At 42.6% G+C, this 15,990-nt stretch overlaps 1 protein-coding gene across 1 annotated transcript in view; it reads left to right on the forward strand.

Annotated features, from left to right (window-relative positions):
• Positions 1 to 6,235: 6,235 nt before the first annotated feature.
• ogdhb (oxoglutarate dehydrogenase b) overlaps positions 6,236 to 15,990 on the forward strand; it is a gene marked incomplete at its 5' end in the record, with an annotated part of 50,931 nt that continues 41,176 nt past the window's right edge. Inside the window, one exon of the mRNA XM_084160431.1 lies at positions 6,236 to 6,469. Coding sequence (XP_084016557.1) covers positions 6,236 to 6,469 — 234 coding nt within the window. The remainder of the gene's footprint in view (positions 6,470 to 15,990) is intronic.

Here is a 15,990-nt window from a genome sequence, read left to right on the forward strand (position 1 = left end):
GTTTGGGGGTGGGGGAGCTGCATTTTGTTCGCCAACCGGGGGGCTGAGATTTTTTACCCAGCTCTACAGAAGGCTATATTGGTCTGCTAATACAGAACTAGTAAAGACCCAGTGCACTATTTTTGAGAATAAAAACATTCAGGGGGTGCTGCAGCACTCTCAGCACCCCTACTTCCCACGGCTATGCCCACATGTTATATGCTACACAAAATAGCCACCTACAATTTAGCTAGCTCTACCATTCGCTTACCACACCACATATTATTGCATCCTACTTTTGACAATTCATTATCTTGTTGCTATATTTGCATAGTTTAAGCAGGTCTGCATTTTGCATATTGATATGTTTTCATGTACTATCATCATTGCTTGTTATTATTTGCTTTTTGTCTCCCTGCAGAAAACTACGTTACCCACAGGCTGGTCAATCCTAACCAAAGCCACAGGTCTAGAGACAAATTTGAGGTGACACATGGACAGACAGTGGCATTCAATACCGCCATGCACACTCTTGCCTGCATCTAGCTGATATAGGGTGTAATCATTAGTCCAACAGTTGTAAACGAGAGTTTCTATTGGACAAATTCAGTTATGTTTATCCCTGTTTTTGTTCCGTTTGCTTCCGTTTAAGAAACGTTTTTCAACAGAATCGGCGGAATGATTCACCCCTGATCACGCGTAAACACAGTTCACTATCATAGAAGCCACGTTGTATTCCTTCTCGCATCTATGTGCTCTCCTCCTCTCACCTCTTCCCTTCGCTTGTGGACTTCAATGCACAACACATCAGCTGTATGTGACCAGGCGAAAAAACCTTTCCAAGCCAAACCGCTACACACAGCTTACATCGTTGTCACCAGGGGCGCAACTTTCACTGGGGATGAGGGGTGACCGGGGGGAACATAGCTAATAGAACTAACACATTTGTAAACCCGCTACAATCATGCAGTAACGTTAGTGTACAATCAGTAAGCAGTTATACCGGCGGTCCCCGGTGGCAATAAATTAGTAAAATCAAACGCTTACCTTGACTTGGAAGAGTTCCACTGTTGTGTTGGAAAGTCATAGCCAGCTAGCTAACATAGCACCCCTCTCTTTGAGCAGGGTGTTTCAGTAGGCTAAACTAGCTAGCTGCATATGCTAGCTAAGTAAGTGAAACCGAAAGTGAAAAAATGTGGACATTCTGTCTCTATATATACATTTCTCTGATGCTTCTCCTTCATTTTAGAATAAATTAATTTGCTCAAAACTTTTCAACTATTGTCTTTCTCTCTCTTTGAGTCAACTACTCACCACATTTTATGCACTGCAGTGTTAGCTAGCTGTAGCGTATGCTTTCAGTTCTAGATTAATTATCTGATCCTTTGATTGGGTGAACAACATGTCAGTTCATGCTGCAAGAGCTCTGATAGGTTGGAGGTTGTCATAATTACTGTGTAAGTCTACGGAAGGGGGTGAGAACCATGAGCCTCCTAGGTTTTGTATTGAAGTCAATGTACCCAGAGGAGGATGGAAACTAGCTGTCCTCCAGCTACACCATGGTGCTACCATACAGAGTGCTGTTGAGGCTACTGTAGACCTTATTTGCAAAATGGTGTGTTTTAATCCATTATTTGGTGACATGATTATATTTAGTATAGTTTTGTCTAAAAATTATAACTTTTTAAATGTTTTAAATAAATAAAAATAAATTCACTGAGGAGGATGGTCCTCTGAGGAGCCTCCACTGGTGTGCACATTTGTTCATATTATTTGCTAGTTAGTGAGTTATTAGTCCAGTTATAGCTCATCTCTAGTCAACAATGGGGGAGTGGTTGCTTCCAATAAGAGCACAAAATGTGTGCATTTCAAGCCATCTTTGAAAAGTGAGTCAGGTAAAGATCATTTTTATGTCTTAAAGGGGAAGTGTTGTATTTTGAGACTGTCTTGAATAAGCTAAGGCAGAGCGTAGCATAATTTGTCTGATTCTCTATAATAATGGTATGGGAATAATGCATTTTATTTTGTACAGTGATTTCTTGCATCAAAACAAAACATTTTCAGTCACCTCCTTGTCTGAAGGACAAGTTTTTATAAACAGGTTAATGTCAAGCCCTGCGTGTTTTTTTTTCTTCAAAAGTCTCATGGAATGTAGGCATTGAACACCACACATTGGCTGCTACTGTAGGCTGAATGCTAGAACAGCTATTTCCATGTTAAAATGTTATGGGATGTGTTTTTTTCTTCTTCATTGTTTTTGATGGTAGGCCATCCTGGTAGGCCTACATTATGATCAAATAGCCACAGTAGCCTACTTTGCTATTGTTAAAACTGTAACTTAAAGAGGGTAAAGCCTCAGTGTTCACAGTAAATGCATGCCGGAAGTTGCACAGAATTTTCACACCATTCAAGTTTGCGCTTGCGCTTTGCAGACCTGAAATTTGCTCAGTGCCGGAAAAATATGAGGACATTGGTCATTGCCTGTTTTTTTTTGTATGAAATATGCCTTCTGTTGATTTTGAAGAATATTATTATGATAAATACCTTACAAGTCTTTGAACTCAATATACACATTTGATAATTTGCAAAGAAAGCATTTGAAGCTTCAAAATAATGTATTTAAAAAGTAATTTGTAGTCATTTATTATTCTGGATAATGTATTTGAGTTTTCACAACTCTTTTTGCATGTCCTTGGTTTGAGCATAATACTGTACAGACCTTTTGGAATTACCAATGATCAGCACACCATAGAAGAGCAGGGAATATACAATAAGAGGGGGGGACTCTCATTTACAGTATTTGGAAACTCCAAAAGTAGGGAACTAATTCTGCACTAGACAGGATTTGAAACACCATCATAGTGATTAGTAGCTTTAGAGAGAGGAAACAACACCAAAAGAGAAGGGATCTAATTCTGTACTATGCAGGACTCGAAACACCATAAGTGTTTTCAACCTTTTCTGGGTTAGTGCTCCCAGTCTCTGGCAAGGTTCTGCACAACGCTTGATTAAGTGGTATTCCAACACACCATGTCATGTTTCAGAACCCTCACAACCGTTGTGTTTCAATATCCCAGCAAAGTTTAGGTTTCGTCTCCTTTAAGGTGCTGTTGCCACTAGTTTTAGTGTTGCAAAGCACTTCCTTTTAACAGTGTATAAGACAGTGAAACTCCTTATTTCACATCTATAGGCTAAGGTACACTTGTACACACCTATTTTGTATTACTTTGTGAATATATCGTTATTAAAGGCTACATGCTCAGCCATTGTAGATTTTTTTTTGTAGCACAAGGCTACACTTACAGACTTTATTTTATTTTAATGACTGAAAAGCTTATTTCTCACTGCCCAAATATACACTGTCCAATGGACAATACTGCCCTACCAAGCAAAAGAGCAGTAACTGCACATTTGGTCAGAAATTAGTTGACATTTTTTATACATTAAATACATTCTTTATCATGTGGACAAATATCCTGCCTCCACTGTGTTGTGTTTTGGAGAAAATGGGGGGTCATGTTTGCAGTAACTGGAAAAAGTTAGTGAAATTAAGGAAAAAAGCAGTAACTGCAATCACTCAAGTCAATTACTGCTTTTTACTTGGGTTTGACCGCGCTTTGGTTACTACGGTTTACCTTGCTATTATTGATTGTTCTTTGCTGATACAAGTATCAAACTGTATGAGACATACAAATACATCTATGAAAACAAGTTTGTGTAATGGAAACATGTCAGTGGGTGTACCAAGCAAGAAGGCAGGAAATGCTGTCTAGGGTCAGGGTCAATATGAATAAAACATTACCTCATAGCAAGACAACAGATAACCACATCTCCAATGATCTGCCTACAATTCATTTGGCTTTACAATTAAACGTTGAAGTAATTTTTCTCAGGTTCACCCTATGAGCAGTTACTGCGATTTTGCTTGGTAGGGCAGAATAGACCACACAGTTTATCTCGTACCTACAGAAAGCAGAAAATGTGTGCACGGCGTTCCTCTCCTCAGGCTGACGTAACAGCAGTTTGACACTTATCAGCACATCCGCCAGTGCAATCAGAAAACCTGCCAGCCAATTTATAGAGGAGGCATACGGAGAGAACGCTAAAAGCATCGAAGTGTTCCAAGTCGCGGAAAGTAAGTACAGACGCCTATTTTTTAATAGCTACCAAAAAAATGATTGTTGCGTTATTTGCATAAAACTCGCCAGCCATAAGATATAGCTTTTAGCCCATAACTATATGTTGTCGAACTCGTCAGTATTGCCGTTTTCTTAGTTATAAATATATGAATATACCGGGTATTTTGTTGTATTATACAAATCTAAAAGCATTAATTATATTTGTCCAACCAAATGCCATCAGTACCTGATAGGCACAGATAATGCTCGCAGGGAGCGCAATGCGTTGACTATAGATAGCGCTACCAGCTGGCTCTACACAGTTTAGCGCATAATAAATGGCCTCAGTCTAGGTTATGAGTTGCAATACGTGGCTCATTAATGCTTACTTAATCGATAGTTGCAGCAGAATACAGAATAGTATGGGCCTGAATACAAGAAGTACTGTATGTGTGGTATTTATATAATTACTTCTGTGTGTGAATAGTTGACTGACATAACTTGTTTCAAGTCGCTGCAGTGAGGCTCCAAGTCAACAGTTTGGTTCATCATTAACAAGAAAAAAACAACCGGTGAACTCAATTATGTCAAAAGACCCGGTAGACCGAGGAAGACCACTGTAGTGGATGACCTGAGAATACTCTCTATGGTGAAGAAAACCCCCCTGACAACAGCCCAACAGATCAAAAACACTCTCCTGGATGCAGGTGTAGATGTGTCAAAGTCTACCATACGTAAAAGACTACACCAGCAGGACTACAGAGGGTACACTACAAGATGCAAACCACTGATAAGCCTGAAGAACAGAAAGGCGAGATTACAGTTTGCTAAAAAGCACCTAGAAGAGCCCCAAGAGTTCTGGAAAAAAGTATTGTGGACAGATGAGACAAAGATTAACATGTACCAGAGTGATGGAAAGTGTGGAGAAAAAAAAGAAATGCCCATGATCCAAAGCATACCACCTCATCCTTGAAACATGGTGGAGGGGGTGTTATGGCTTGGGCCTGTATGGCTGCCAGTGGAACAGGCTCACTTGTCTTCATCGATGATGTGACTGCAGACAGAAGTAGAACAATTAATTCTGAAGTCTACAGAAATATTTTATCTGCTCAGATAAAACCAAATGCCTCCAAACTCATTGGACGGCACTTCATCATGCAACAAGACAATGACCCTAAACATACTGCTAGAGCAACGAAGGGGTTTTTGATGGCCAAAAAGTGGAAAATCCTTGACTGGCCGAGTCAATCACCGGATCTGAATCCAATTGAACATGCATTTTACATGCTGAAGAGGAGACTGAAGGCAAGTCCCCAAAACAAGCAGGAACTGAAGATGGCTGCAGTACAGGCCTGGCAGAGCACCACCAGGGAAGATACCCAGTGTCTGGTGATGTCGACGCATCGCAGACTTCAATCAGTCATTGCATGCAAAGGATATGCGACCAAATATTAACAATGATTACTTTATTCTCATTATGTTACTCTGTCCAATGTTTTTTTATGCCCGAAAATGGGGCATAAGCTTCTATAATTCTAAACGGTTCATCCGATATGTATGAAAATACCCTCAAATTAAAGCTGACAGTCTGCACTTCACCCTCATTGCCATTGTATCCTTTAAAACTCAAAGTGCTAGAGTACAGATTCAAAATAACAGAAAATGGTCACTGTCCAATGAATTATGGTGCTCACTGTATGTTATATGTTCACACAGCACAGGCGGGGTCAGTGGGAACTGGGAAGTATGACTTGACCCTCTGTTTAATTATGTAATCTCTCTCTACACAGCCTGAGAAAACAACGATTTACAGGATTAGACCTCAACCCCCCTGAGACAACGAGAGAGAGTAAACGAGAGGAAGAAGAAGCAGAGGAGGAGAAGGAGGAGAGTGTACACTGTGTGCTCTGTATGTCCCATGCTCCTGGAAGAAGTTGCCTGTAGGCCACAGAACCAGGATCAGCTGTTCCTACACCAATCCTTACCTTAACCATTAGGAGGGAAACACACAACTGACCTAAGATCAGCATCTAGAGGATAACTTCCTCCTAATCCTGGTGTTTCCTGGCGACGGGAGTTGTTATTGATCTACTTCCTGGTTTAGCGAGAGGGGTAGGAGCCACTGGTAATAGGCTACCATGCACCGCTTAAGGACTACTGTTGCTAGGCTACGGCCTATCACGGCCACCCAGACAGCCAAGAGCCAATCACAGGCCAGGCCGGCAGCAGTGGGCGGGGCTTTGAGGACGTATGAGCCAATGAGGAGTTACGCTGCGTCGGTGTCGGCCAAGCCTTTTCTGAGCGGGACCAGTTCTAATTATGTAGAAGAGATGTACTACGCATGGCTGGAGAACCCTAGCAGTGTACACAAGGTAGGAGAGAGAGAGAGAGTGTGTGTGTGGGGCAGGCAGGTGAGCTGCTTCCCAGGACTATGGCCTGTTTATGTTCAAAACACAGTGGGACAAGAGTTACGCATACACCTGCACGACCTCTCGTCAGGGCAAACATGTGAGCGCGTACACACACACACATACAAACTGCTCCCCCTCTTACATCAGATTTCTGGGTAATACAGGAAGCTAGAGATGCTGCCAAGGTCATGTGAGAGGTTGTGTGTGTGCTGATATGGCTGACTTGCTTAAACAAATGTGGTTTCTACTGACAATTGAGATGTACAAACTATGGCCTAAGGGGACCACAAGCAGATAAGAAGCAATCCTTAATTTCGATTAAGACATTAATGAGCGAGCTAGGAAGGATGTAGTCAATATAACTATTTGCTCAGCACTTTTGAAATATACAGCGACAGAATTCAGAACATGGGCCGTTCTTACAGTATTCTCCCTGTACACCAAGTCAGAACCGTAGGATAAATAAAGGGGGCATTTAAGCAGACAATGAAAGCTCTTACAATATTCAATGAGGACATTTCTCTAAAACAAGCTATAGGCTACATGTGCACCACCAAGTCAGAACAGTAGGCTAAGTTGTGAGGGGAAAAGGGACCAAATGATTAGGGTGAGGCACATGGGCTACTAACAGCTTACTACACAACATACACTTAGTATTACTTTCTTAGCTACAGTATACATATCTCCCTGGCATATTACATAATTCCTTCCAAACCACTCATTGTTGAATTTGCGATTTCCAACATGTTGTGTAATGTTTATGTCCAATGGCTGATGAGCACCGATACGTTTTATCTATTAATTTTTCATCATTTCTCTTCATATGACAAGGATTGAAAAGGATTTGCAAGTAGATTGTCGAAATGATTCATGATGATGACTGCTAGCTTGTTAGCTAAGATTTTGAAAGTATGATGTTGACATGATCAGTCCAATCAAAGCTACTGTAGGAATAACGTGACTTGACGTCATTTTATCTGTGGCCAATGACCTTGAGCCTTCGTGGATGGGCACTTCTAATGTAACTCTATGGCAGCACCCATGGGGCTTGAATTTTCAAGCTCTCCCGTAGATTTTGCAGTGACGTAGTGTTCCCATGAGCGACAGAACACTGAGCCAATCACGGTGCAACTAGAGAACATTACCAACCCCTACGCTCCGTATTTTCCGCTGGCTGCCCCACCATCACAGAAAGCACTGAGCTAGGCTGAAACACCTGCATTTTGGAGCTGCCTTACTCAATAAAGGAAAAAAGAGACCATATATATATATATATATATATATATATACAGTTGAAGTTAAATACACCTTAGCCGATCACATTTAAACTCAGTTTTACACAATTCCTGACATTTAATCCTAGTAAAAATTCCCTGTCTTAGGTCAGTTAGGATCACCACTTTATTTTAAGAATGTGAAATGTCAGAATAATAGTAGAGTGATTTATTTCAGCTTTCCTTTCTTTCATCACATTCCCAGTGGGTCAGAAGTTTACATACACTCAATTAGTATTTGGTAGCATTGCCTTTAAATTGTTTAACTTGGGTCAAACGTTTCGGGTAGCCTTCCACAAGCTTCCCACAATAAGTTGGGTGAATTTTGGCCCAGTCCTCCTGACAGAGCTGGTGTAATTGAGTCAGGTTTGTAGGCCTCCTTGCTCACACACACTTTTTCAGGTCTGCCCACAAATGTTCTATAGGATTGAGGTCAGGGCTTTGTGATGGCCACTCAATAACTTGACTTTGTTGTCCTTAAGCCATTTTGCCACAACTTTGGAAGTATGCTTGGGGTCCATTTGGAAGACCCATTTGCGACCAAGCTTTAACTTCCTGACTGATGTCTTGAGATGTTGCTTCAATATATCCACATAATTTTCCTTCCTCATGATGCCATCTATTTTGTGAAGTGCACCAGTACCTCCTGTAGCAAAGCACCCCCACAGCATGATGCTGCCACCCCCGTGCTTCACGGTTGGGATGGTGTTCTTCGGCTTGCAAGCCTCCCCTTTATCCTCCAAACATAACGATGGTCATTATGGGCAAACAGTTCTATTTTTGTTTCATCAGACCAGAGGACATTTCTCCAAAAAGTACGATCTTTGTCCCCATGTGCAGTTGCAAACCGTAGTCTGGCTTTTTTATGCCGGTTTTGGAGCAGTGGCTTCTTCCTTGCTGAGCGGCCTTTCAGGTTATGTCGATATAGGACTCGTTTTAATGTGGATATAGATACTTTTTTACCTGTTTCCTCCAGCATCTTCACAGGGTCCTTTGCTGTTGTTCTGGGATTGATTTGCGCTTTTTGCACCAAAGTACGTTCATCTCTAGGAGACAGAACGCATCTCCTTCCTGAGCGGTATGATGGCTGCGTGGTCCCATGGTGTTTATACTTTACATTTTTTACATTTACATTTTAGTCATTTAGCAGACACTCTTATCCAGAGCGACTTACAGTTAGTGAGTGCATACATTTTCATACTGGCCCCCCGTGGGAAACGAACCCACAACACTGGCGTTGCAAGTGCCATGCTCTACCAACTGAGCTACAGGGGACACAGATTACTTGCGTACTATTGTTTGTACAGATGAACGTGGTACCTTCAGGTGTTTGGAAATTGCTCCCAAGGATGAACCAGACGTGTGGAAGTCCCCAAAAAAATTCTGAGGTCTTGTCTGATTTCTTTTGATTTTCCCATGATGTCAAGCAAAGAGGCACTGAGTTTGAAGGTAGGCCTTGAAATACATCCACATGTACACCTCCAATTGAGTCAAATGATGTCAATTAGCCTAACAGAAGCTTCTAAAGCCATGACATAATTTTCTGGAATTTTCCAAGCTGTTTAAAGGCACCGTCAACTTAGTGTATGTAAACTTCTGACCCACTGGAATTGTGATACAGTGAATTATAAGTGAAATAATCTGTCTGTAAACAATTGTTGGAAAAATTACAAATTGGTGCATTCAACTTATGATAGCCAGTGGGACAAACACTTTTTAAGGGGGGTTGGGGGAGGGGGGGGGGGGGGGAGGATTACTTTTATACTATTCCAGGTATTCCTTAAAGAGGTAGGGTTTCAAGTGTCTCCGGAATGTGGTCAGTGACTCCGCTGTCCTGGCGTCGTGGGGGAGCTTGTTCCACCATTTGGGTTCCCGGCAGTGAATAGCTTTGACTGGACTGAGCGGGAACTGTGCTACCGTAGAGGTAGGGGGGCTAGCAGGCCAGAGGTGGATGAACGTAGTGCCCTCATTTGGGTGTTGGGTCTGATCAGAGCCTGAAGGTAAGGAGGTGTTGTTCCCCTCAGTAATCCAGACGGGAGATGACAAGTGCCTGGATTAGGACCTGTGCCGCTTTCTGTGTAAGGTAGGGTCGTACTCTGCGAATGTTGTAGAGCATGAACCTGCAGGATCGGGTCACCGCTTTGATGTTAGCGGAGAACGACAGGGTGTTGTCCAGGGTCACGCCAAGGTTCTTTGCACTCTGGGAGGAGGACACAATGGAGTTGTCAACCGTGATGGCGAGATCATGGAGCGGGCAGTCTTTCCCCGGGAGGAAGAGCAGCTCTGTCTTGCCGAGGTTCAGCTTGAGGTGGTGATCCGACATCCACACTGATATGTCTGCCAGACATGCAGAGATGCGATTCGCCACCTGGTTATCAGAAGGGGGAAAGGAGAAAATTAATTGTGTGTCGTCTGTGTAGCAATGATAGGAGAGACCATGTGAGGATATGACAGAGCCAAGTGACTTGGTGTATAGAGAGAATAGGAGAGGCCCTAGAACTGAGCCCTGGGGGACACCAGTGGTGAGAGCACATGGTGCGGAGACAGATTCTCGCCACGCCACCTAGTAGGAGCGACCTGTCAGGTAGGACGCAATCCAAGAGTGAGCAGCGCCGGAGATGCCCAACTCGGAGAGGAGGATCTGATGGTTCACAGTATCAAAGGCAGCAGATAGGTCTACAAGGATAAGAGCAGAGGAGAGAGAGTTAGCTTTAGCAGTGCGGAGAGCCTCCGTGACACAGAGAAGAACAGTCTCAGTTGAATGACCAGTCTTGAAATCTGACTGGTTTGGATCAAGAAGGTCATTCTGAGAGCGATAGCAGAAGAGTTGGCTAGAGACGGCAAGCTCAAGAGTTTTGGAGAGAAAAGAAAGAAGGGATACTGGTCTGTAGTTGTTGACATCGGAGGGATCGAGTGTAGGTTTTTTGAGGAGGGGTGCAACTCTCGCTCTCTTGAAGATGGAAGGGACATGGCCAGCAGTCAAGGATGAGTTGATGAGCGAGGTGAGGTAAGGGAGAAGGTCTCCGGAAATGGTCTGGAGAAGAGAGGAGGGGATAGGGTCAAGCGGGCAGGTTGTTGGGCGGTACTTCAACTATATATACATGTCTTTAGTTAAACAGGTGGGGCTCAAAACACCTGCCCTGAATAGCGGGGCGCCACTGTGTACCATTAATTTGAATTTTCTTGACAGACTCGACAGACACCCTCAATGTTAGGGATCAATGAAAGTAAGCCATGTAAATGCACAGACATTCATCTCCTTTTCAGTAATAATTGGTAGCGTTTAAAAATACTCTGATCTTGTATATTATTTAGGGTTAGGAAAGTATTTATGCACTAAATACATTGGTGAATCAAAACCATAGTGGTTTGATTCATCATGAAAGTTGTCATATATTTTTACACTTTTCTCACCTTCCAATATTTCATATATTGAACAATTGAGTTCAATCCATGAAATATTGGAAAGTGAGAAAATTGTATAATAGGTGTTGAACAGTAGTCCTATAAATCGACCCAAATAATCCTCACTAATCGTGGAACTGTGATGACAACAGTCCCGTTGTTGTGAACTGTGCACCAGGCTCCAGGTTTAAACTGCTACGTATGGTATGCGTTCCATAATGATTCCAATAGGCTTCATGTCCCAAATGATTGTATAATTTGTAATACGTTAGCCTAATATGATCCACTATTGCTAGAGATCCTCAGGAACAACCACACAAACATGACAGATTAAAGAAAGGTAAACTAACGATGTAATGGAATGACGCAAATTGGAAACTAACACTAAAGTGAGTTATAAATGTATGTGGGTATAACTGACCGAGGCTACCGATAGTGGCTAATATTAAACACGATACAAATTGTACAAAATACAGTGAAAAGTCTGGGTATATAATTAAAACATTGTATAAATAATAAATCAACTCTGTAGGGTTGGCACTATGCTGTTATTTGTGCATGGCTACAGAAACCTATAGCTTGGGTCTCCAAATTTCATCGCTGAAAGTGTGATCTGTTGATATGCTTCAGTTTGCTGCCATATGACTGGCTTCACATTTTGTCTCCAGCGATCATAAGGTAAAATAGATCTAAAACAATTTATCATTTATATTTACAATCCCCTTATCCGAACAGTTTACTAATTTACCTAGCTCTTTTTGTAATGGTGTTATTTCTATCGGAAAAAATAAAGTAGATATTGTTCTACTTGGAACCGACAGATTTCTCGACTTTATTCATCAGTTCATCGCGTATAAAGGTGGTGGAATTATGAGGGAATTAAGTCAAGGCCAGAATACGGCGTATCTGTAGACACACCTTCATTTATTTGATCTCCACCCCCAAAGAATAGTAGGTGAATAGCATGCTGTTCTAATGCTTAAATTCAAGGTCAGAATACGCATAGAGAGAAACGTGCATAAAAAAGGAATTACGTTCCATTTAAGCGCGCTTAAATCCCCTCATTTCAGATGAGATTTGTTCCATGTGTTGTGTGAGGTTGTTATTCATTCTCAGTGTTAGGAGGCCAGTGAAGATTTCTGACTAGGAACACGTCTTATAGACTGTCTGCATGGCAACATGTCAAATCAAATCAAATTTGATTTGCCACATGCGCCGAATACAACATGTGTAGACATTACAGTGAAATGCTTACTTACTTACTTATTTTTTTTATTTTTAAAGAATAAAAGTAAATAACTAAAGAGCAGCAGTAAAATAACAGTAGGGATGCTATATACAGGGGGGTACCGGTGCAGAGTCAATGTGCGGGGCCACCGGCTAGTCGAGGTAATTGAGGTAATATGTAAATGTTGGAAGAGTTAAAGTGACTATGCATAAATAATAAACAGAGTAGCAGCAGCGTAAAAGAGGGGGGTGGGGGGGCAGTGCAAATAGTCCGGGTAGCCATGATTAGCTGTTCAGGAGTCTTATGGCTGGGGGTAGAAGCTGTTGAGAAGCCTTTTGGTCCTAGACTTGGCGCTCTGGTACCGCTTGCCGTGCGGTAGCAGAGAGAACAGTCTATGACTAGGTTGGCTGGAGTCTTTGACAATTTTGAGGGGTGTTGGAGCCGTGCCTGGCCATGCAGTCATGGGTGAACAGGGAGTACAGGAGGGGACTGAGCACGCACCCCTGAGGGGCCCCCGTGTTGAGGATCAGCGTGGCAGATGTGTTGTTACCTACCCTTACCACCTGGGGGCGGCCCATCAGGAAGTCCAAGATCCAGTTGCAGAGGGAGGTGTTTAGTCCCAGGATCCTTAGCTTATTGATGAGCTTTGAGGGCACTATGGTGTTGAACAATGAGCTCTAGTCAATAAATAGCATTCTCACGTAGGTGTTCCTCTTGTCCAGGTGGGAAAGGGCAGTGTGGAGTGCAATAGAGATTGCATCATCTGTTGGGGCGGTATGCAAATTGGAGTGGGTCTAGGGTTTCTGGGATAATGGTGTTGATGTGAGCCATGACCAGCCTTTCAAAGCACTTCATGGCTACAGATGTGAGTGCTACGGGTCGGTAGTCATTTAGGCAGGTTATCTTAGTGTCCTTGGGCAAAGGGACTATGGTGGTCTGCTTGAAACATGTTGGTATTACATACTCAGTCAGGGACTCAGTCAAGGTTGCACATTTAACATTCTGGTAGAAATTAGGTAGAACGGCTTTAAGTTTCCCTGCATTAAAGTCCCCGGCCACTAAGAGCGCTGCCTCTGGATGAGCATTTTCCTGTTTACTTATGGCCTTATACAGCTCATTGAGTGCAATCTTAATGCCAGACGTTAAAATGACGACGCTGTCAGAAGACAATTGACTAGAGCTTAATGGTCTGCCTAGCCGCAGAATGCTCACAGGGAAATGGTATACTCGTAGGGAAAGTGTGTGTGTTCATGCTTGTGTGTGTTTGTGCGTTTGTGTGTGTTCTACCTTTACCTCTAATCAGTGGCGATTTTAGCATGTAAATCTTGGTGGGGCAAACAAACATTTTTTTTTTGCTGCATGCCAGCAAAGCCACTACACAACACTAAATAATATGTTAATTACACTATAACGGGGACAAACAGTGCCCACAAACTGTTAGGGCCTACATAAAGCTGTCCCAACAGCAGATTCCCAACAGCAGTCCCAACACCTTACCACCGCTACACCTGGCTATCAGCGGAGCCTTGTCTGGCAGCAAAACAGTTCATTCAGCCTCATTTACTGCCTTTTAAAAAAACATAGCTGATGTGGCTGACTTGCTTAAACAAATGTGGTTTCTACTGACAATTGAGATGTACAAACTATGGCATAAGGGAATGATGAGCGGATAAGAGCCAATCTGTAATTTCGATTAAGACATTAATGAGCGAGCTAAGACGGACGTAGTCAATATAACTATTTGTTCAGCACTTTTTGAAATGTACAGCGACAGAATTCAGAACATGGGCCGTTCTTACTGTCTTCTCCCTGTACACCAAGTCATAACCGTAGGATTAATAAAGGGGGCATATAAGCAGACAATGACAGCTCTTACAATATTCGATAATGAAATTTCTCTGAAACAGGCTACAGGCTACATGTGCACCACCAAGTCAGAACAGTATTCGTTGACAGTCCCTCTCTAGTCATGGTTTTAAACGTTTTGAAATATCACAGTATGAACTTTGCTGTAGCTTTCTTTTATGCCTGCTACATTACTGCAGACACGGTAATATGAGCCATCCGATTGGCCAGCGGTAAACCTATAGTGCACTTAATTTGCTCTCAGGGCCCGCCAGGAAGGCAGAGTTTGTACCTTCAGACACATGAAATGGTTCAAAATGGCAACAGTTGCCTACCCGGAGCGCAGGGCAGTTGAATCGGGTGCACCTACCGCCAACAGCCCGAGACCAATAAAAATAAATAGGAACACAAGGCTTAATCGTTGGGTTTTTTACAGAAATGTTTGGCGATAGACTAGGAATGCCTTGGAGAGCGACCGGTTGGTGACCACTGCTTTAGAAAGTTGAGTGAAGTTCAATTGTGTTCTTCTCTCTGTGTCCCGCGCGCGCGCAGCTTAGAGGAAACATTACCTCTAAGCACATTATTCTTTCTCTCTCTCCATCACGCTTACTCTCATTTTCTCTCTCTCATTCTCTCCCTCGTTTTTTCTCTCCCTCTCGTTCATCTGGAATGTCCTGTCCTCCCCTGCAACCATTGTCTGTTGGTTAAAGGGCATTGTTGTTGACTCTGTGTTAGTGTGTGAGAGTTGCAATATTGGTTCACATGCATTCACACATGCGCGTGTGCGCACACACACACATACAAATACACACACACATATACATTGAAAGTGAGGTACAGTATTGCGGTTGTTGTGGTGTCTCAAATCAAAATATATATATATATACACAGTGGGGGAAAAAAGTATTTAGTCAGCCACCAATTGTGCAAGGTCTCCCACTTAAAAAGATGAGAGAGGCCTGTAATTTTCATCATAGGTACACGTCAACTATGACAGACAAATTGAGATTTTTTTTTCCAGAAAATCACATTGTAGGATTTTTTATGAATTTATTTGCAAATTATGGTGGAAAATAAGTATTTGGTCACCTACAAACAAGCACGATTTCTGGCTCTCACAGACCTGTAACTTCTTCTTTAAGAGGTTCCTCTGTCCTCCACTCGTTACCTGTATTAATGGCACCTGTTTGAACTTGTTATCAGTATAAAAGACACCTGTCCACAACCTCAAACAGTCACACTCCAAACTCCACTATGGCCAAGACCAAAGAGCTGTCAAAGGACACCAGAAACAAAATTGTAGACCTGCACCAGGCTGGGAAGACTGAATCTGCAATAGGTAAGCAGCTTGGTTTGAAGAAATCAACTGTGGGAGCAATTATTAGGAAATGGAAGACATACAAGACCACTGATAATCTCCCTCAATCTGGGGCTCCATGCAAGATCTCACCCCGTGGGATCAAAATGATCACAAGAGCAAAAATCCCAGAACCACACGGGGGGACCTAGTGAATGACCTGCAGAGAGCTGGGACCAAACTAACAAAGCCTACCATCAGTAACACACTACGCCGCCAGGGACTCAAATCCTGTAGTGCCAGACGTGTCCCCCTGCTTAAGCCAGTACATGTCCAGGCCCGTCTGAAGTTTGCTAGAGTGCATTTGGATGATCCAGAAGAGGACTGGGAGAATGTCATATGGTCAGATGAAACCAAAATATAACTTTTTGGT

This window comes from Coregonus lavaretus (genome assembly GCF_964263955.1).
Source record: "Coregonus lavaretus genome assembly, chromosome: 4".
Classification (NCBI taxonomy): domain Eukaryota; kingdom Metazoa; phylum Chordata; class Actinopteri; order Salmoniformes; family Salmonidae; genus Coregonus; species Coregonus lavaretus.